This window comes from Myotis nattereri (assembly GCF_964212035.1).
Source record: "Myotis nattereri genome assembly, chromosome: 1".
Classification (NCBI taxonomy): domain Eukaryota; kingdom Metazoa; phylum Chordata; class Mammalia; order Chiroptera; family Vespertilionidae; genus Myotis; species Myotis nattereri.
This window is the reverse complement of record NC_138075.1, coordinates 52,982,579-53,005,801: the sequence shown is the minus strand read 5'-3', so window position 1 is coordinate 53,005,801 and position 23,223 is coordinate 52,982,579. Positions and strand designations below refer to the sequence as shown.

The window sequence follows — 23,223 nt, the reverse complement described above, 5'->3', positions numbered from 1 at the left end:
TATTTTTGTTATGATTGAGAAAGTTTTGTTTTTTAATTAGAAAACCAACTGACTGGAAAGCCACGCACACCTATGCATTCTGTCCTAATAAAGGGAACAAGGAGACCTGCCGAGACAGCAGTAGTTTCTCATGGGAGAAACACAAGGATGAGAACCACAGGGCTGTCTGCAGACTTGGATTCTGTCACTTATTTAGCTACTAGAGGCCCGGTGCATGAAATTCATGCACGGGGGTGGGGTGTGTCCCTCAGCCCAGCCTGCACCCTCTCCAATCCGGGACCCCTCAGAGGATGTCCAACTGCTGATTTAGGCCTGATCCTTGCGGCAGTTGGACATCCCTCTCGCAATCCAGGACAGCTGGCTCCTAACCGCTCACCTGCATGCCTGCCTGATCACCCCTAACCACTCTGCCTGCCTGACTGATGCCCCTAACTGCTCCCCTGCCTGCCTGATTGCCCCTAACCACTCTGCCTGCCTGCCTGATCGCCCTAACTGCTCTCCCCTGCTGGCCTGATCTCCCTAACTGCTCTCCCCTGCTGGCCTGATCTCCCTAACTACTCTCCCCTGCCAGCCTGATCCCCCTAACTGCTCTTCCCTGCCAGCCTGATCTCCCTAACTTCTCTGCCCTGTTGGCCTGATCATCCCTAACTGCCTCTGTCTCAGCCCCGCCACCATGGACATCTGGAAGGTTGTCCAGAAGATGTCTGGTCTAATTAACATATTACCCTTTTATTAGTATAGATATGAATTCTGTCAAGTCATCCTGTCTTCCACTTTTTAAAATGGGGATTAAGTATTGGAAAGAATGATGGAAGTAACATATGTGAGAGTGCCTGGCTCAAACCATACATCCTGTAAATGAGTGCCCATTCGCCCATCCAGAGGTCAAAATTGTGCGCATGCTACCTGTTTGAACATGAGAAATTCTCTTGACCTCTTAACCTTTCTAAGCTTTGTTTCCTTATTTGAATAATGGAGACAGTAAGAGAACCTGATTCATAGAAGTTGTTGTATGGGAAGTGCTTAGCTTATAAAAAGCACTCAATAAATATTAGTTGTTACTATTATCATTACATGTTCCAATGGACATAGTCACGTAAACTAAACAGGTGTATATAATCAGGTAGAGCAGAATGTGGGACTTGTGGCAATGCATGCCTACAGCACAGGTGGGAAAGCCAAGGTTTGCAGAGAATGCTGTACTGGTAGATTGGCATTTGTTCTCCTTTCTCTCCAGTTACAAAAAACAAAATGTTTGTAGAAGGAGGGAAATCTCTCCCCAAGTGACTCCCTTCTCAAGAGAGGGGACTGTGTTTTTTGGTCTCCCTAGCACCACCATCTTAAAGTTGTACCTGTAGTCAGTCCTTCGTTGGAAGGTAGTCCAGAGCCTTCCTCCAGGAACTGGGAGGAGTGCTGCGTCTTAGCCCAGGTGTGTTCTATGATATCAGGGGCCAGGAAGTCTCTGGCACCAAAAGCTAAATGGCTTTCTCTTTCCAGGGCTTAAGAATGCAGTCAATAGCCCCAAATCTTATTGTGACCAAACAGGTAATATATACAGTATGTGTGAAGTGAATATGATGGGGTCAGAGAGGAAGTAGATAAGTATGTGCCTTGTCGTAGGAGGCACCTGCCACCCAAACTTCCACTGTGGTTGGGCAGGAGTGGTGTAAATCTTTATCAGATTTACCAGTTTTTCAGGAATTTCCAGACATCAAGTTCTATGTATAATTTTTCTATTTTTAAAAACTGGCAACAATTACTAAAATTAAGAAAAGTCACCATGTGGGCCAAACAAAACACATCTGTGAAATAGTCCTACTCACAGGCTGTCTTCAGCCGTGGATCACCAGCTTGTGCCTGCTCTACAGTGTCCTTAGCCACATTCTACAAAGACAAAATAATCACCAGAAAAGAGCAATGGGGAGATTGTGAGGGCCCAAGGCTTCTGTTCAATACCATTTGTTTGTAAGAGGCCTGGCTATTGGAAATCTAATTCCTGTATGCAAGACTGTGATCTCCCCGCCCACCCCACCCTCATTCTACCACCCAAATTTGTTGAGGCAATAGTATGAAAACTGTTTTTATTTCAGGCAATATCAATAGGAATCTTGATCTCAGGTAATCTTAATCAAGTTTCTCAGTAGGGCCAATCTGTTGTACACTCATGTGCATATAGTGTATAGCTCAGATTTAATAGTATTATGTCAGGTGATTCACTAATTTGAAGTAATAATAAAATGATTCACGAATTTGGGGAGATTTAAATGTTGAAGTAACCATCTTCTCAGTAAAGCTGAATTACAAAACTGTAGTTTTATGCACACTTTCCTAGGCATAAAGACTTAAGCCATTCATTAATAACAATCTTATAACATCAAATGACAGTACCACACTTCATCTATACTTTTCTTATGATTCTTACCAGTTCTCAGCTATCTTATCTCTTTTATTGGTCTACAAGTTCTCAAAGGACCTGTGTGTCTGTGTGTGTGTGTGTGTGTGTGTGTGTGTGCACGCACACATGTGCTTTGTTTTGTTTTTATATTTTTTTATTGATTTCAGAGAGGAAGGGAGAGGGAGAGAGAGAGAAACATCAATGATGAAAATCATCAATTGGCTGCCTCCTGCACGCCCCCAACTGGGGATCGAGTCTGCAAGCCAGGTATGTGCCATTGACCAGAATCAAACCTGGGACCCTTTAGTTCACTGGCCAATGCTCTATCCACTGAGCAAACCATCTAGGGCTGTGTGTGGTTGTTTGTTTGTTTTGTTTTTTTGCATCCTTGCTAGTACCAGATACCATGCATGGCACTTAGAATTTTCAAATGTACACATGGAGGAGAGAAAGGAAGAAATGGCGAAATGACTGCCAACACCCAATTAGAGCTACTTGTAGATGTGGGTGGGGATCTTAGTTTCTGACAATTTGGTATTTTGAAAGACAGACTTCTGCAGCACAAATCTGGACAAACTACTTATCTGGCTCAGATACAGGTGAGGGCAGTTCAGTATAAGTGAAGGAACATGAAACTTTGAACACAAATGTTAAAATTGGGTTTAAAAATATCTTTATTTGTCCTCAGGCAAATATTTTTTTAAAAACAATGTTTTTTAATTGATTTTTGGGGAGAGAGGAATAGAGAGGGTAGCGATAGAAACAACAACGATGACAGAGAATCATTGACTGGCTGCCTCCTGCACACCCCCTGCTGGGGATCTAGTCTGCAACCTGGGCATATTCCCTGACCAGGAATCGAACTGTGGACTTTTGGCTCATGGGTCGATGCTCAACCACTGAGCCACACCAGCTGGGCAGGGCTCAGTTTTTACATACTCACTGGAAAAATACTTATTGAGTGTGTTTTGTGCTGTGTGCTGTGCTAGGAACATCTTGGTCTACACCTTAAAGGAAGTAATAGATGTGCCAGAGATTTGAGAAAGGTCAAATGAAAGAAAATCTGTGGGTTTATTATTCTCTCTCCCCATCCCCAGCATTTTGGATCATGAGCATCACTTCATCACATTAGGTTTCACATTGTGTCCAGTAATTGTCTTGTCATAGGGGTCACAGCTCAGTTGGGAACTTCCCAGCAGTCCCACTGACATTTCTTAGAAATCGCACCTCCCACTTTCACATTCTACCCCAAACTAACTTTTTCTCTTGAAAAGGCATTTATGCTGGGTTTTTTCCATGCTTGTATTTGGATATTTTAATATCTCTCATCAAATATTGTTTAAGCATGGAATATAAAGAAGCCCAAGCTGCCCTAGTGGGCATTTTAGTCTTGGTGAGATACCCCAAGGCAAAGTGGAATATATCGAAATGACATTGTAAAAACATGGTAGAAGAACCAGAAGAGCCCTTGAGGCCTTAAAGTGTCAGAGAAATTTCCACAAAAAAATGGAGGATTTTAGCTCATTGTATAGAATAGAATGAGTTTGGTTGAGGAGGGTGCAGGGCAAAAAGTTTCTGCTGGAAGGCATAGTATGAGCAGGTGTACAGAGGTGGGAATGGGTGTCATGAGTTCAAAGCACTCGAAGTGACTAGGATGCCAGCCTGGCTGATACAGAAGATTTATGCTGAAGCATACTGGGCAGAAAGTGGCCGGGGAACATGGAGCAAGGCACTGGAGAGCCCCTGGGTGCTGAGGGGTTTGTGCAGGCACTTTCTGAGCAATGGGAGAAGGGAGGGGATGTGCCATGCCTCCTCTGGCCCTGGGTGGGGAGACACTAGAAGTGGGGCACTACTCGGAGGCTGCAGAAGAAGGCTCAGAAGGTTTGGGAATGGTTGGCTATGGGTGGCGAAGAGAAGAGGACAGCATACTAAAGGATTCCAGAATGCGTGGCCTGGGTGTTTGGGAATGACTGGGGGTTCCTTGCCCACCAATCAGTCATTTGTAGGAGCTCTGCCTTTCAAGTGGCTTTCTTTTCCACTGAGATTTTTTCTTTCCCTCCTGCTATACGTGGAACCTAGAGTTTTTTTTTAAGAAAGAAGAGAACATGTTCCTGCTGCAAGTTTATTTGGCATCCAATGTAGGGTCTGGAGCCAAGCCTGGGATGAAAGTCAAAGGCAGCCTGAGTTCTTCCCTGGAAATAGCAAGTCCTCCCACTTCTCTCTACTGCCTCGCCGTTAGAACTAACACAGTCGGTGTATCTGGGGACTGGGGACTGCAAGGGGGTTTAAAAGGTCTTCTAGATAATTTCTCTGCCTTCAAGGAGGAGTAAATCATCCCAGATGTATTAAATATCCCGTGTTTGCAAACTGTATTTCTCTGAAGGACCTTACCAATGAGCCTTGGGAGAGCTATTTAGAATTAATTGATCACTATCAGGAAATTGTTCATGTGCAACCTCTCATAGTTCAGTTTCCAACTTCGCTTCTCATTCTTTTGTGAAGAGATACAATAGCTGGTATTGTCTCACTTACCATCATGTTCTCAAGTTTCATCAATATTGTTCCAAATGGCAAGATTTCATTCTTGTCATGGCTGATTTCATTCTTTTATATATATCCATTTCTTACGAAATGTTTCCTTAATGGACCATGATTAAATGGTTTAAATTCGTTATTCAACAAATACATAGACACTTTATATGTTTATTTATATTTAACACATTTTTTAAAATATATTTTATTGATTTTTTACAGAGAGGAAGGGAGAGAGATAGAGAGTTAGAAACATCGATGAGAGAGAAACATCGATCAGCTGCCTCCTACACATCTCCCACTGGGGATATGCCCGCAACCCAGGTACATGCCCTTGACCGGAATCGAACCTAGGACCTTTCAGTCCGCAGGCCGACGCTCTATCCACTGAGCCAAACCGGTTTCGGCAACACATTTTTTAAATAGTAGAAAATACATGGTGCTATGGTCTCAATGTTTGGGCTTCCCCTCCCCATCCCAATTTCATTTGTTGAAAATTTAATGCCCAAGGTAATGGTATTAGGAGGTAAGGCCTTTGGGAGATAACTAGGCTATGAAGGCAGAGCCCTCGGGGGTGAAATTAGCGCCCTTATAAAAAGACCTCGCAGAGAGCTGGTTTGCCCTTTCACCATGTGCGAACACAGAGAGAAGTCTGCAACCTGCATGAGGACCTCACCTGATCATACGGGCCCCTGGTCTGAGGCTTCCAGCCTCCAGAACTGTGATAAATACGTTTCTATTACTTATAAGCTACCCAGTCTGCAGTATGTTGTTAGAGCACCACAAATGGACTAAGACACATGGTAAAAAAGAAAAAGGATATACAAGGGACAGTTTTCTTCTGACACCTGTCTCAGCCATCTCATTTCCTGATGCATGTGTATTCACGGAGACAACTGAGACATATAGAAAGAAATATATATATATAAAATGTATTCTTAATACAGTTTGGCAGTGTGCTTTAACACTGCTTTGCATCTTGTCTTTAAATGTAGTGATATACCTTGGTACACACAGATCTTCCTCATTCTATTTCACTACACTGTACAGAATACTGTGTAATATTTGAAGGCTATCATACTTCATCTCCATGGTACAGCTGCTTCCCGAGTGCCTTTTTCTTCCCAGGGCCATATGGATATTTACAACTTCATTTTCGGGCCTTACAAATTCTCAACGTAAAAATTAGTCTGCTATATTTAACTCACCCCTAATGCCTTGGCAGGGCCAGACCAAATGATTCTGTGGGCCTTATGCAGCGTGCGGGCCTCATGTTCCCCACCCCTGGCTTACAGCAATGTGCTTGGTGTCATGGGGAATACCAGAAGCAGTAAATTGGGCAGCCTCTGCTCCCCAGCAAACTATAGCCCAATCAGAAAGAAAAGACATGGGGATGAGGAAGGCTTGATTGCCATTTCAATTGCCCTGCAGTTTTCCCTGGTTTTCCAGCACATCAGACTCTTTCTAATAAATAGCCTTGCATATGGCTTAAATGAGCTTTCTGCCTGTTAGATGTGCATATGATTGTGAGACTGACCTGGCCTATACTGGGGATCGCAAGCTCAGGTGCCCATAGGGGCCAGGAAGGAGAACTAAGTGGGCAAAGTGGAGTGAGCCAATTGGGAGAGCACAGCTCTGTTTAAAGGGGTAGCCAGCTGCTACTTTGCTCCAGGATATTCTTTCCCTCTGGGTTGCAAGATCTGATTGATTAAAAGGAATCTATGGATAAAAGGCATATGGGGTCTTTTTGTTTTATTTCTTACAACCTCATGTGAATCTACAATTATCTGAAAACTAGAGTCCCGGCCTGTGCCCTCTCACAATCCAGGACCCCTCGGGTAGGATCCCTAGGCCTGGCTGGTGATCAGGGCCTATCAGGGCTTTCCTTCCCCTGGCTACTGGCAGCTGGCCCTGCCCCCACCACTGCCACTGCTTGCCATCTGTGCGGTGTTGCCCCCCTCCCCCACCACTGGTTGCCTCCCTCTGTGGGCAACAGGTGTGGAGTGCAATAGCTGGCCGGCCCCGCACACCTGCCACAGCATCACTGGCCAGTGGCCTGGGCCTCCCTCTGCAGGCTATCCTGGAGCAATGGCGGGGCCCCCCACCAATTGCATCACACCCGCCTTGGCTGGCCTGGCACCAGTGCATGTCATAGCATGGTCGTCCAGACGGTCATTCTGCTGTTTGGTCGATTTGCATATTACCCTTTATTATTAAAGATTAAAAGTTTGATTTAAAATAAAAGCAAATAATAATAATAACAACAATAATAATAACAATATAAAAGCTAGAAATCTGGATCATTGTGTTAAGTTACCTGATTCATAAATGTAGGCAAAATCTTAACACAGCGCGGGCCCAAGAAAACTCACCGTCAGCCAGGTGCAGGCCAGGGACCGCCATCCTGCAGGCTCTGCGTGTCATGTGCTACGTGCTGTTGAGACAGCTCCGACTCCTCAGGATCTGTGCACAGCCAGAGCATTATGATTTGATTTGCACAAAGCCTGTGGCAGCCAAATCCACAAATTTGCTTACAAAGTACTTCTTGTTACTTTGTCAAAGTCTTTGACAGTGGCCATCTCCACTCAGTTGTTGAGTTTCCTCTCATTCCAGGTCCTCGGATGTGGCTGTGTTGCTCAAGCCGTCCTCAGTCGAGGACATTTTGGAGGATTCGTCACTATTAATGTTGGATTTGCCATGGCGGTCGTCATGGCCATTTATGTGACTGGGGGTGTCTCTGGTAAGTAGTAGAAATAATAGCAGCTGCCATTATCTTAACCATTTCCGTGTGCTAGCACAGTGCTTTCTGTGCCTTCATTTATTTAGATCTCAACAGTCCTGCAAGAATATGTGTTTGGTTCTATTTTCAGAGATGCTAAAATGAAAATGTCCAGTAAATAGCAAGTGACGTGTGCACAGGCAGCTTTTAGCAAGAGACAGACATGGGAGTTAGAACTGATTCCTGTATCTGCCCACTGAATCATACTTTTCATCTGTCTGTACCATCTTTTCCTTGCTCTTCCCTGAAAGCTATTGCCCAGGGGACGGGTGAATAGCCCAGTGAAAATGTCACTCCACAGAGGCACAGTCCCTGGACCTTCATCCGTAGCATCTGGGTCACTGGCTCGGGCTTTCATGCAAGTGCAGGTCTGGCCCAGAGGTCTTGGTCTAATTCTGCCTCGAGTGGTGGGCTAATTGACCAGCAGCCTGGGAACTTGGGAAGGGACTGTGAGAATGATCTGGTTCTAAAGGCTCTTGAGATCTTTCAGCAGCCAGGTCTGGTGTTCAGAACACTAGGACAAGACTGTTGGTGGCAAGGGAAAAGGGAATCATGCATGCTGGGCACTGTGCTGGCTGCTGGACATACTTACCTCCTCTCCCCTCTCCAGCAGGACTCAGAGGCAGGTATTAGCGTCTTCCTTCTACAGAGAAAACTGGGGCTCCGAGGGGTTAAGTAAATTGCCAGGACTCTCACAGCTGGTAAAGGGACAGGACAAAGATTTGACTGGGCCTCCATGACAGCAAAGTTCATGTCCCCGTTATTACACAACATTCCCAATAGTCTATGATGGGAAGGGCGTTACAGGCCGGGCACTTCATTGCAGCACTTGAAGTATGATGGCTTAGCCTCCCTGGGAACCTTCTTGGGCTGGGCACCCGAAACTGTCATTTGCTGGCTGGCACCCTTTCCATCTCGCAGTTGACTCCGATCTTGGGGCAGTCCAGTTATAGATGCCTGTCTATGTCATTTGTTTGGCATGAGCAGTGTTTCTGTTCAAACTCCTGCTGAGCCTCTGCTGTGATCCCAGCACTGTACTGCTGATCTGAGTCTCAAGAGGAACCAGGGCACCATCTTGAATATGCCCAGGCTTAATTCCAGCACAGGCCTCAGCCCCCTACACAGGACATGCTCCTGAATTAAAACAAGCACGCAGGAGGCTCCGCGGCCACCTTACATGCTCCCACGCCATTCACACCTGTGATTTCCACAAAGCATGGGATATGAATGTGGGCATATTCTCAGCTAGTTTTTGAGTGTTTGTTTGTTTTCTGGTGGGCATGTGGTTTTGGAGTATTTTGCTTTCATGGCACCCTGAATCGAACATTGTCAAATATTTAGTTAGGATGGCTTTGTCCCACACCCTACCAATGTAACTAACACCTTTTGCCACCACCACTGTCCATGACTGCATTCACTGATGCATTTGGGGAGTCTGGGCCGTCCCCATAGGAGGAAAGGAAAGAACCAGCAGGAAGGAGAAGAGGGAGTAAAGGTTGGTTTGCATCTGGTCTCTGGACTGGGGTTAAGGCCCTGTGCTCAGAGCAGTGAGGGCTAGAACTCATGGAACTGTTTTTAATAGAGTTGTTTCTGGGTGAGGGCCAGGATCTGGCCAAATTGTTTATGAGAGACTGTGAGACCCCAAAATATAGAGCTTTTTTGAGCCTGGCTGGTAAGGTAGGAAAGGGAGCTCATCTCCCCCTCTCTGTTTGGGATCTTAGCACTGTTCGGCTCTCTGAAAACTGGTGGCTTTGGGAGCATGGGCAGACAACATGCTGGCCCACCAATGACATCCATGCAGACTCAGTGTTGGCTCCAGCAGCTGCAGGAATAGGGGAGGAAGGTTGTGTGTGGGAAATGACTTTCTCATGGGGCTGCAGCTAACTTAATGGTGTGTGGGCACCTGCGAGGCCCTCTTTGGGGATTCCAAAAACAACCAAACATATGGGGCATAACCATCAATGAGATCTCATTTTGTGGTTTCAGACTGGTAAGGTGAGCTGACATCTGGTTTTGAAATATAAAACATTACCTGACTGCAAAGAAGTTACCACACCCTGCTTCCCTTGTGAACATGCCAGTGGTCTGGAAACCCAACCAGCCAATCAGACATGACACCCTCATTATGCAGCGTCTTCCACCCAGTGTTACGCCACTGACCTGTACCAGGCTACAGTGCTTGTTTTGATGTAGTATTTCATAAGTAATATAAATTCACTGAAGAATCAAAATAGCTTTGTTTCATGACAAATAACATATGAAAGTTATCTCCATCCTAGAATTGTCTGTGGATGGTGGGGAGGAGGGGACTTGTCTAGAACAGAGCCTTGAGAGAGTTCAGCCTGCTCACATAAGACTTTTATCTCAGGCCTCGTGGGCTCCGACTGCCTGTGGGGCTCTTTGTGTGAACAATCTGATCATCACAACCTTGGCAGGGCCAGCCTCTGAGTGAGGCGCTCCCTGACTCTGGCACTGCTGTTCTTTCCAGTACACTGCTCTGCCCTGTCCTTTGGGTAAGCAAGAGTGACCACTCATCTCTGCAGGGAGACATTTTCCTCATTGTTCTGCAAAGCACCCTCTCAGACACACCTTCCCTGACCTTCCCTGGCCTCCAGCTTTCCCTCTCTGTAAATCCTTGTCGTCTGAGCTAGCTGGATAAAGGCCTCTGACTGTTTATCTCTTCAACTTTTATATCTTTTTTTATCCTCACCTGAGGATATGATTTTATTTATTTGTTTGTTTGTTTGTTTGAGAGAGAGGAGGGTGAGAGAGAAATATCAACGGGAAAGGGAAACCGATTGGTTCGCTTCCCTTTGCACCCCAACTGGGGATTGAACCTGGGTATGTGTCCTGACCAGGAATCGAACCCACCACTTTTTTTTTTAACCCTTATTGTTGAAAGTATTACATATGTCCCCCTTCCCTCCCCCCAGATCACCTCTAGCCCCCCATCCCCGCCCAAGGCCTTCACCACCCTATTATCTGTGTCCATGGAACCCTCCACCTTTTGATGTAAGGGACAATGCTCCAACCCACTGAGCAACCTTGCCAGAGCTCAACTTTCATATCTTGAACACCTAGCTGCCTTGAAGCATGTGAAGTCCAAGGTGAATAACAGTTCCAGGTTCAGAGTGCTTATGAGAGACTAAAACGCAAACACCTACCTGTGGGAAGTTTTATTTTGGGAGAGGAGATTGCTAAGCAAACAACTCTTCCACTGGTGAACCCATCGAAGGGGAGGGATTTTATTTGGAGGATTCAGGAACTGTCCACTGTCTTATGTGCTCCCTGCTCCTAACCCTGGTTTCCTGGTGCATGGACTCCTGCTGGTCTCCAGCATCGTAACTCTCTTGCATTTAAAAGTAAAACAAGATACGTGACGTGTTTGTAAGGCTTCAGGAAATCACCTGGGCTTTGGCATATTGGCATTTTTTGCTCATGTTAGCCCCTGAGGGGCAGGGGCAGGTATAGAAAGGACCCTGAGGGTTAGCCAGCATTCTGAACCCCTCTCCACTGCAAACCCACCTTGGTGTAGAGCAGGGGTCCTCAAACTTTTTAAACAGGGGGCCAGTTCACTGTCCCTCAGACCGTTGGAGGGCCGGACTATAGTTTAAAAAAAAAACTATGAACACATTCCTATGCACACTGCACATATCTTATTTTGAAGTAAAAAAACAAAACGGGAACAAATACAATATTTGTATTTGCATGTGGCCCGCGGGCTGTAGTTTGAGGACCCCTGGTGTAGAGGCTCAGGAAAAGCATGGTTTTCTGCACAGGGAGGGCTTCCAAAACCAATCTCATCTATAGGTGCTGTGGAGGGTCACATATGAAGCATCATCATAATCATCAGCATTGTCATCACTCTTTTGTTTACAGCTATTTCTGTAGCCCAAAAGTCCACATTTTCATATGGTCACATTGACAGGCATTCTAATCCCCCTCCACACAAAATGTCACCTGTATTCTTCAAATGGACAACTTTTACAGGAAGGGAGCCCATACATGCATGTGATTGTTATTTTCCCCTGCCCACGGAGGCAGAGCCTTTATAAACTTGGTGCAGAAGGTCTGGAAGTGCCCGGCCAGCATGGCTCAGTGGTTGAGCATCGACCTATGAACCAGGAAGTCACGGTTCAATTACCGGTCAGGGCACATGACCAGGTTTCGAGCTTGATCCCCAGTTGGGGAGCGTGCAGGAGGCAGCTGATCACTGATTCTCTCTCATCATTGATGTTTCTATCTCTCTCTCCCCCTACCTCTCTGAAGTCAATAAAAATCCATTTAAAAAAGGGGGGGGGGGTGGATCTGGAAGTGACAGAACATAGAACATAGGCCCTAGAGTTCAGAGAAACCTAGATTTGAATTCTAGTTCTCCCACTTTTAACCATGTAGCCTTAAGAAAGTTACTTTAGGCCCTAACTGGTTTGGCTCAGTGGATAGAGCATCGGCCTGCGGACTGAAAGGTCCAAGGTTCGATTCCAGTCAAGGGCATGTACCTGGGTTGTGAGCACATCCCCAGTAGGAGGTGTGCAGGAGACAGCTGATCGATGTGTTTCTCTCATCGATGTTTCTCTCTATCCCTCTCCCTTCCTCTCTGTAAAAAATCAATAAAATATATTTTAAAAAAAGAAAGAAAGTTACTTTAGTTTTGTGCCTCAGTTTCCTCACCAGTGAACTGGAGCAGTACCCATCTCACCAGGTTCTTCTGAAGATCAAGTGCATGTACTATCCCTGTGATAGCATCTGGCAAGTGTTCAATGAAAGTTGTTACTAGCACAGCCAGCTGGGAATATTAGTGACTTACCAGAGCAAATTCTGTCTGACGTTGTGGTGAGAGGAGAATCAAGGAGGCTGATTTCTCTAGCCATGGTTTAGGGCGGGGTGACAGGAGCACTGCTATGTCTGTGTGTGAGAGAAATATACTGGTATTGTTTATGCAGAGCTGCAGAGAATCCACTCAGACACTGTGATCACCTCAAAGTTAACGGAGCCCATTACCTCAGAAGGGGCTCAGCCTACTAACCAAGGGACATTTCCCCTTAAAGAGACATCTCTTTTTCATATATTTTTAAAATTTTTATCAGTTTATTTGAGCCAAACTGGCAACATGCTGGGAAGCAAGATCTGAGCTCCCTTTTTACTTCCAAGATTGTTTTTAATATATATCTTCTGGACATAGACTGAGGAATTGCTAGATATAGATTTAGACTGTATAGGTCTGTCGACTTTTTAAAAAGATATATTGAAGTTAATAATTCACATCAATCTCTTTGAGGTTATTGCTTTATTGATAGAGAAAATCCAGTAGATAGATGATAGATAGATAGATAGATAGATAGATAGATAGATAGATAGATAAAAATGAGCCACTTGAATAAAAGTTTCTTTCTATATAAAAAAGCTAAACATCCTAAACACTGTCTAATGATGCCATGAGGATTATTAGTCCTCCCTTTCTCCCTACTCAAGCTCACTCTCTCTCTCTGTTCTCACTCTCTCTCTTTTACACACACACACACACACACACACACACACACACACACCACTCTGTGTCCTCACATATGGATCCCTACTCAGAGGGCTGAGGTCTCTAGATAAGAATTATTCATAAGGATTCTCCCCAATCTGCCCTCTAACATCATCTTATCTTCCTTGTAGGTGGCCACATCAACCCTGCTGTGTCTTTTGCAATGTGTCTCTTTGGACGGATGAAATGGTTCAAATTTCCTTTTTATGTGGGAGCCCAGTTCCTGGGAGCCTTCGTAGGGTCTGCAATCCTCTTTGGTATTTACTATGGTGAGTAAGACCCCTGAGTCCAGAGGTTAGGGAGAGCTGGGCATACCCTGAATGTCAGAATTACTTGCAAGAGGTACAATAAGACAAGAATAGGGAGCACTCTACAATTGACAGGCAATTTGAAAAGCTCTAAGTTCTAAATAATGGGACCAACATTATCGTTAGGGAAAATTCATGAAGCCTCTCAGTGAAAATGAGAGAGCAGAACTTAAAGGAAGCTCATATTTAGGCCCAACTACAGTGTTAACATGTGCAAAATAAGTAGCTACATGACTTAAATAAATCATCTGACCTTCTGGTCTTGGTTTTCCTTGGAAAAATGAGGGAAATGAACGGTGGTAGGAGAGAGCTGGGGTCGAACTGGTTCTTTGGGGACACCTATCTCCCTTGCTCCAAGGACAACTTCACTCTTCCATGACACCCTCGAATTGTGGACTGCTATTAGAATTATGAATTCTGCCTCGAGTAGGTTCAAGTTCCACATTGGCTTTTGGTCAATACAAAAAATGCCAACAATTCCCCCTAAAGATGATTGTTTCCAGGACCCACTGGCTAAGGATATGGCTCACATTTAGAGTGAACCATTGAGGGCAGCCAGGGCTGTCTGGCCTTGACCCGCCATCCTATGGCTTCTCTGGGCATATAAAGTGAAGAAAGGCAGACAATATGGATCTGCCAAACTAAACCTGAGTGTTTGACTGCGGTGGTGAACACCTGGCATAGACCCCCTCACCCCTTCCCAGAGAATGCTAACCTGCCGGAACTCTGTCTTCCGTAGATGGAATTATGTCCTTTGCTGATGGAAAACTCCTCATCGTGGGAGAAAATGCAACAGCAATCATTTTTGCAACGTACCCAGCTCCGTATCTATCTCTGGCAAGTGCATTTGCAGACCAAGTAAGTATCCATTCAATCGAGAGCTAACTTTGGTGAAAAGACAGGATTTAATGAGGGGACTGCATGGGAGTGCTATGCGCCTATCAATAGGGAGAGGCTGTGTTTCCAAAGTCAGAGGTCACTAGGTATCACCCAAGCTTTCGTGACAGATTTTTCTTTGTCAAAGTTGATGCTATTGCCGAAACCGGTTTGGCTCAGTGGATAGAGCATCGGCCTGCGGACTGAAAGATCCCAGGTTCGATTCCGGTCAAGGGCATGTACCTTGGTTGCGGGCACATCCCCAGTGGGAGATGTGCAGGAGGCAGCTGATCGATGTTTCTCTCTCATCGATGTTTCTAACTCTCTATCTCTCTCCCTTCCTCTCTGTAAAAAATCAATAAAATATATTTTTTTAAAAAAGTTGATGCCATTAAAAGAGTTTTCTACTTCTGCTTTAATATATACACTCGTTCATACCAGTTGAATTCCAGAAGACAGTGGATGACTGAACATTTCAGCCTCTGTAGGGGCAAATGGTATTAGCCGCATGGTTGTGTCTCTTGTGCAAACGATCTAAATGAAGAGACCACAAGAAAAGACATTCTGCCTTCCTCCCAGCCCCTACCCACCCTCCAGGTCTTCACTACCCTATTGCCCGTGTCCATGGGCTATGTATGTAAGTTCTTTGGTTTATCTCTTCTCATCCCCCCAACCCCACATCGAGGTATGCCGGTCTTGCCTTCTATCCCTGACATTATCACCTACAACAGTGATCTGTTACTTGTCAGAGAACCAGGCCCTGTACTCCTCGAATGAGGAACAGCATGGAACTGTACCTGGCTCAGTAGGTGCCAGTAAATATTTATTAGGTAAAAGAATGACTGTCCATTAATTAAATTATATACAATATGCTTGAACAATATTTAGAGGTAAACAATTTAGTAATCTTGAGAGAAGCTGACCCTGAAATGGCCTGGGGCCAGCTCACTCTCCTGAGGGGGCAAGGAGGACAGCGTTGCTAGAGGGCTCGGTGAGAGAGGCTGTCTCTGTGGGAAAGTTATAGGGGCTGAAGGCTTCACTTTGTCATATTCTCAGAACAGAACAAGAGTGTAGGAAGGAGGCTGTGGGTCCAAATCTGAAGGAATTAAGACATTAGCCTTTTCAGGGCAAGCCCAGGATTGAGAGAGAAAGTTGGCTTTCTGGAAAGGGCCCGAATTCACAGGAGGAACCTCTAAAGCTCCTTCCACAGCTCTGGACTCCAGTGTCATCTTCTTCATTATAAGATACATTGGGCTTGAATTACATGAAAAGTAGGATCCCTGAGAAACCTTATGATTTTTCCATATTTTAGATTATTTTCACGGTATGGTTCTCAACTATCCAATGGGGTCAAATTGAATAAATAATTTTGTGGGGTTTAAATGCATGTTGCTAAATTACTGGGGAGTTCCTTTCCAGAAGTGTGGTACATGTTCAGTTCTACTGGGAAAGCCTGGGAGAACTGGTATGATTTCCCTAACATTTGGTAGTATTTGCGTTTCTTTTCATTACAAATCTGTTTTTCCCATTTGTTTCTTAATTCTCCTTTTCTTTAATGAATTTTCTGTTCATTTCCTTTGCTCATTTTCCTACTGATATCTCACATTATTCATCTTGCCAATTTGAATGAGCCTCTTTGTTCATTTTTCCAGCCTGCAGTTTGTCTTTCTGTTTAGCTGGGTAGTGGTTTAGCAGGAGAGTATAGCAAAGTTAGTCTCTAGCAGTGGTTCTCAACCTTCCTAATGCCGCGACCCTTTAATACAGTTCCTCATGTTGTGGTGACCCCCAACCATAAAATTATTTTTGTTGCTACTTCATAACTGTAATTTTGCTACTGTTATGAACCGTAATGTAAATATCTGATATGCAGTATGTATTTTCATTGTTCGCGACCCACAGGTTGAGAACCGCTGCTTGAGCCTAACTCTCTGGGTCCACTGACTGCCATTAATTTTGCAACGCTGGGCATGTAACTAATCTGTAAAGGAAAATATTACCATCACGTTTGAAATTGCTAGGGCAAGAAGAGTGTCTGACCCAGTCTGTGTTGCTCAGTGGTTGAGCATCGACCTATGAACCAGGAGGTCATAGTTCGATTCCAAGTCAGGGCACATGCCTGGGTTGCCAGCTTGGTCCCTAGTGGGGGGTGCGCAGGAGGCGGTCAATCGATGATTCTCTCTCTCTCTATCCCTCTCCCTTCCTCTCTCTCTAAAATTAAAACAAAAACAAAACAAACGAAAACACCCTACAACATATTTCATACACACAATCAATTTTAAAAAAAAGAAGAGTGGCGCAGTGTGCGCACCTAGTGTATGTTAGTTAATACCAGGTTTGTTCTTGACAAGAGGGGCTGGATTTTAAGGTGGGCAAACGGGCAGATTATAACCTAACCCCTTGAACATGTTCTCTTTCCCCAGGTAATGTCTACCATGTTCCTCCTCCTGGTTGTCTTTGCCATCTTTGACTCCAGAAACTGGGGAGTCCCCAAAGGCCTACAGCCCATTGCCATCGGCCTCCTGATCATTGTCCTTTCTTCCTCCTTGGGACTGAACTGTGGCTGTGCCATGAATCCAGCTCGAGACCTGAGTCCCAGACTTTTCACTGCTTTGGCAGGATGGGGGTTTGATGTCTTCAGGTAAGTAACAGTGGTGGGGTGGAGGGGAGAGAAAGATTCCTGCTGTGCTTTATCCGGAAGGGCTGTGCTTTGGATTGGAGTCCAGGAGAGTACAGACAGGAAGGTAGAGGTTAAGTGCACACCTTGGCCATGAGTGTGGAATGTCTCACTGGTGATTTGTGACATGGTAGGGCTGTGTATGTGTGTGTGAGAGAGAGACAGGTAGGCAGGCAGACACCGAGAGGCAGAGAGAAAGAGAGAGAGAGAGAGAGAGAGAGAGAGAGAGAGAGAGAGAGAGAGAGAGAGAAATTCCACAGAGATAGTCCTGTCCTATCTAAAATTGGTGTATGTTTTTTTTGTTTTGTTCTGTTTTGTTTTGGTGTATAGTTTTATGTGCACATTTTGGTTGTATAACTTGTCTACAGATTTACTTTGTGACAAAGTTGGACTAGATTTTATATCTTTCAATACTACTACAGGGCTTTTTCTAGGGAACCATGCTAGCTATGCTTCATTCATCATGTCATTCAACAATTCTTCACTGAACCCTATCTCATGCTGTGTCATTGAGCTGGGCAAGGAAATTTCAAAATTTGCTGAGTCACTAGCCTTGAGCAATGTAGTAAGGACTCTGGCAACCCCTAAAACAAAGTTCCGAGGAGTGACTAACTCTGCCTGGGGAAATTGGGTAAGGTGCCACTGAAGAAAGAGCTGAGTTGGGTCTTAAAAAATTGTAGCAGAACAGAGATAAAAGAGAGCCTGTGCACAGGAAATTTTGCAAGACCCTGTGCTGTCAACCTCATAATGTGCTTGAGGAAGTATGTCAACGGTCAGTACCAAACTCCCAGGACAAAACCTGCCCATTACTTCCTTCCCACTCCCCACTATAAAGCCACAGTAGCTCATCCCATCCACTCATCACTTCTTTGTATAGGAAAGGAACCTACTTTGGTTCATCAGGAAAAACAGAATCTATACTAATAAAAGGTTAATATGCTAATTAAAATGGGCAGACCTGACATCTTCCGGTCATCCAGTCCTCCTTCAGACAAAGCCATGGTGGCGGGGGCCAAGGCAGAGGCGGTTATGGGCAATCAGGCTGGCAGGTGAGCAATTAGAGGTAATCAGGCAAGCAGGGCAGGGCAGTTGGGGGTGATCAGGCAGGCAGGCAGGTGAGTGGTTAGGAGCCAGCGGTCCTGTATTGCAAGAGGGAAGTCTGACTGCCGGCAGTTGGACATTCCCCAAGGGTTCCCAGATGGGAGAGGGTGCAGGCCTGGCTGAGTCCTCACCCCCCACCCCATGCATGAATTTTGTGCATTGGGCCTCTAGTGTCACAATAACAAGCAATCCAGTCTGGCTGGAAGCGTGCATGAAGAAGGTTGGAAAGGGCAAATTTTTGACAGACCATAGAGGCCCTAGACTCCTAAAAAGGAAAATATGGGGGTTTGACTGCTCCCTATGCTGTAGGTTATAGGGAGCAGCAGAGGAGTTAGGGCAGATGTTTGGCATGTTTAGAACTTCAATATAGCAGAATTAATCTGACATCATTATATAAAATGGATTGAAAAGAATCTCTCCTTTAGAGGGGGCAGCAGTCAGTTAGGAAAAGGCCAGGCTTGCTGGTTATCCTCAACCAAAAAGTTCCCAAGAAAACCTTTCAGAGACAGCAGGTCTCCAAAGTGTTCCTAGAGTGTCCCACCCTTTCAAGTTTCTATATCCAAGGTCAGCATCTCAGTAGGTATCCTAGCGTGGATCCACACCCTCAGATAAAGCCAAGAATGCCTTCTTCTCAGACCCTCACTTGCCCCTGTAGGGCAAGCAGTGAGGCTGACTGGAAGTGGGGCAGCAGGAGGTCCGACAAGAGCAAGAGTCAACAGACCTCAGGTGATTCTTCCTTTTTCCGGTAAATGTTAGGCTGTTCCCCATTGGAGTTCTCTCCATGGATTCACATTAAGATGCCAATGATTTGATGAAGGATCTCAGGGGTAGTGTTATTTTTTTAAAAGTTCACCCAAAGGGATGAATCCCTGATGATGGTACCTTAAGCAATTAACATAGACATTTCCAGCTTCCCCCAAAATCATAGCATGCAAATGACCCTGTGTACTTGTAAGACCTGACCTGGCAGGGAACCACATGCAGGCTCCTCCATTTATGACCTATGGCCCTGGCACAAGGCGCTCAGCTCTGAAAGAATGAGGAGGGCCTATTCAGGGGAAGGAGAACATGCGTCCTGGCAGGTATCTTGGACCCCAATCTGTGAAATGACAGATTCACCATAAAACAGTGATGGAGGAAAGGAAATAAAGAACCTCCTAGTCTTTTAAAGCCCCTGTGCCTCTCATAGAAACTTCCATCTGGATTTGGGAGCCCGGGCAGGGTCTCTGCAATGGCAGTTTCGCGCCCTCTCTCTCGTGCAGTAAGAGCGACACCTGGTGGCCATTGTGCTCAGTCTCGGTGCTATTCCCGGGAGCCTGCACTGAGGATCTAAGAGTACTTGTATGATCCAAGTGGAAGGGACCACGGGGGACTTGCCCAAAGTCCTTCTATCCTGAGATTAGAACCAGGTCTCGTGACTCCTAGAACAGGCCTCTTGTTCATGCTTATTTTCTTCATTATCCTTTCTTACCAAAATGTGATACAAAGCAAAGACCCTATGTGTAGCTACTGAGCACGCTGGTGAGACGCACAGCCGTGAGTCCTTCCCTTAAACGGAGCACTATGAAACCCTCCTGTGCACCCGTGTGCTCCTCCTATTTTCTCTTCCTCCTCCACAGTGTCCTGAATTTACTTATGTATTTTTTTGCTATTTCCCTGCTTTTAAAAAAGTTTTATCTCAAATGTATAGCTCCTTAAACCATATATTGTGTAGTGTTGCTTGCTTCTGAGCACTCACGGTCCTTTCTACTGAATTACTAAATGGATTTCATGTCTCCATTAGAGATGGTGACAATTCACAAAGACAGCTGCTTTCTCACAGAATTATACCCTTAACATAACGTACTGACATTGAGGGTTTCTGGAGGGGGAGGGAATCACAGCACAATAGCCTTATCAGAAAATAACTTTAAGTTTAGTTACCTCAAAAAAATAAGCACTGAAGTAAATTATAGTTAGTGCCTAATTCGTATTCCACCTCTGATTTTTTAAATTCATTTTCACTGATAAGCATCCCTGATTATTTTGTGGCTGCCCTCACATTACAATGATGTCCAGGAATCTCTCCACATCTTTCCATTCATAATCCTCGGGACTCATTGTTTTAGGACAAGGAAAAGTAAACTCCTGAATAATCAACCCGAACCTTTATTACATGCCCTCAATTTTGACCATACTGTAGGACTATATTTTCTGAAAGGAAAATAAAAAATGGGACATATTCTCTCCTAAGTACCAATAGGACAATGGTGGACCATCTGAAGTCAGGTGTATTGGAGAATCCAGGTTGCCAAGCTGTGGTGAGTGCTCTTATACTTAGCTCTTGCTGATTGATAAGGGAGCCAGAAGCATGAGAAAGACTAGCTGGTTAGTGAATAACTAGCAGTAAGATGAGGAGGAAAGCCAAGTGGTGTATCACTAATTCCTTGTTTGATTTCAGAGTTGGAAATAACTTCTGGTGGATTCCTGTTGTGGCCCCTATGGTTGGTGCTGCCATTGGAGGCCTCATCTATGTTCTTCTCATTGAAATCCACCACCCGAACCCGAATCCAGACTTCGAGGCAGAACCACCGGAGGACAAACTAGAGAAACATGAGCTTAGTGTGGTCATGTAGTGGCCCGCTCAGCTCCGGGTTCACGGTCGGCTGAGCTGATGCTCTCTCCAGGAAAGATGGCATCCAGCCGCCTGTGTTTTCATAAGACTGGGGTGGATCTGCCAAATGTTCTCTGCTAGCCACTTGGGACACCTGATTGGAAAAGCACCTGAATGAAGTTTTGAAAACACTGACCTCTTCTCTGCCGGTTCCCCCTGCCCTCAGAGTAGCATGGATTGTCTCCTGAAACAGCCTTCTCTCCGCCCTGTTTATTTCATTCTTTCATGTGAATTTTTATTGCTGAGTGAGTACTAATAACTTGAAACTTTGACCTTGGACTTATTTGGATGGCCTCAATTGCATTATCTGTATGAAGCAGCATCACCAAAAACCTTACTTTCAAACCCATAAAGGTTACATTCTGAATATCAACCAAAACTCAATTGAAAGATGAAACAGTGGTTTCAGTTAACATATCCATGAGTTAGGGAGCTAAAGGGTTAATGCTCCAGCTTTGCCGTGCCACTATTATTTATAAGTTTTGAAATTCTCCAAACCCAGGGATGCAGGAAGCAGTAGAATGCAGCTGGAGAGCACAGGAGAAGGACGTTGTGGCATTCAGAAGCCTCAGGAGACAAGATAAATTTGGGAAACCAAATGAAATTATTTTAATGGAAACCATTTATCAGATTAATCTCTTGCTCTTTGCATTTTTAGAGGGCACCAATTAATTTCCTGGTCTTTAGTATGTCATAACCTAAAATACAATCATAACCTCAGTCATGAAAAATACATCACTCTGTATTTTTAGCTCAAATGTATTTTCCTAATTGCCCATGTGAGGACAGACATTTGACAAGTGAAGTCAATGACTGCACTCGTCCATTATTCTATGTATGCCCTAGAAGCCAAAATGGAAAGCCGTTGGCTCCGGGTCTAGTATAATCTTCAGGATGGAAGGTCCCTGGAAATAGCATACCTATTGGGCTTTAGATTACAGAAAGCACTTTCACACCTATGACCTAACTTAATCCTCATAGGGACTGTCTGAGGTAACTACCCTGCTACCCCTTTTCAGATATGGAAACAAAATCTCAGGGAAACCAAGTGAGCGGCCTGGGTCAGGTGGGAAGTCAAACATCTCATGTATCCTACACCTTCCAGAAGGCCAGCCTTTACTGGCCAGCCAGAAGGAGCAGGATTGGCAGCTGCCAGAGTATGTACACCTCCTGGACCTAATTCTCCTGGATCCTAAGATAAAAGGCCCGCGTTGTCCGGTTTTATTCACCCTGCTCTAACGCTTTCAAACGAAAGAGGGAGCGATTTGATCGTATTTTTCACCTGCTGAAAAGCGTCATCAGAAGGCCTCCTTTCCTAGGCCACTGTTGGTATTGCTCAGTCTTGATCTCCCCTCCCTGCCGATCCCAAACCTTACATCCAAGAAATTTCCTCTTGGTTAGGCTTTTCCCTTTAAACTCCTCTAATTGATGTCCTTTGGCCAAAAGAGTCTCTGTCAGTTACAAACAGCAGATAAATTGCTCTACATCAAGTGATGCACCTTCAGTCAAACTTAAAAAGCCCAGAATTCCCAGAGGGATCCCGTTTTCCAATTGCTCTGCGATAATAACGGAACAACGGAAAGCTAAGGTGAAATATCTCCAGTGGCCTGTGTTCTACAATCTACTGACATACGGAGTTTTTTTCTTGCTCTGAAACTACTTGGATATTTCCTACTTGAAATAAAATTGTGTTTTTTGTTTAAGTTTTTATAAGTATTAAGACTGCTAAGTACACTTAGTTCAGAGATTGCCTATTCCTATCTACAAACAGATTTTCTGAGGAGCTTTTAAAAAATATGCCCAGCTGGTCCTTTGTAATGCCTGGGGTGACTCCCATGTGCAGCCAGGGTTGAGCGCATTGACTTGGTGAATTACATGGGTCTAAGGTTCCTTTCAGAACCAAATCTGGTGAGGGCCAGGCAGTTCTGGTCGGATTCTCAGTGTCAGGGTCCTCATGGAGTAGAGAACAGTGGTTCCCCAAAGGGGCCAGTTTTGCCCCCTTCCCACTTCCACCCAAAATCTCCATTCATGCAAGGAGACGTTTGGCAATTGCTGGAGACGTTTTTGGTTGTCTTGCTTGGGAAAGGGGTGTTACCGGCCTCTGATGGGCAGAGGTCAGGGACGCTACCCAACAGCCCACAGCGCACAGGACACCCCAGACCCCCACCCCCTGCAATAAAGAATATTCAGCCCAAAATGTCTACAGTGTGGAGGTTGAGAGATCCTGGAGTGGAGAAAAGGTGAGGAGAGGAGTAAGAATATGCTGAAATCCTATTCCCTGATTCCAGTTCTGCCAAAGACAGAGATGCCAAACAAGTCAGGAACAGGCCCTGGGGGTAGATTATAGAGTAGGAGACAACCCAGCATTTGAGTTT

At 45.0% G+C, this 23,223-nt stretch overlaps 1 protein-coding gene across 2 annotated transcripts in view; it reads left to right on the top strand.

Moving 5' to 3' along the window:
• AQP9 (aquaporin 9) overlaps window positions 1-22,549 on the top strand; it is a gene marked incomplete at both ends in the record, with an annotated part of 41,862 nt that extends 19,313 nt beyond the window's left edge. The window contains 5 exons of one of the 2 annotated variants that reach the window (XM_081083935.1): window positions 7,541-7,667; window positions 13,368-13,505; window positions 14,284-14,402; window positions 16,841-17,058; window positions 20,636-22,549. In XM_081083935.1, coding sequence (XP_080940061.1) covers window positions 7,541-7,667; window positions 13,368-13,505; window positions 14,284-14,402; window positions 16,841-17,058; window positions 20,636-20,810 — 777 coding nt within the window. The remainder of the gene's footprint in view (window positions 1-7,540; window positions 7,668-13,367; window positions 13,506-14,283; window positions 14,403-16,840; window positions 17,059-20,635) is intronic. The other variant, XM_081083936.1, reaches the window with a different exon arrangement.
• Between the last annotated feature and the right edge of the window lie 674 nt (window positions 22,550-23,223).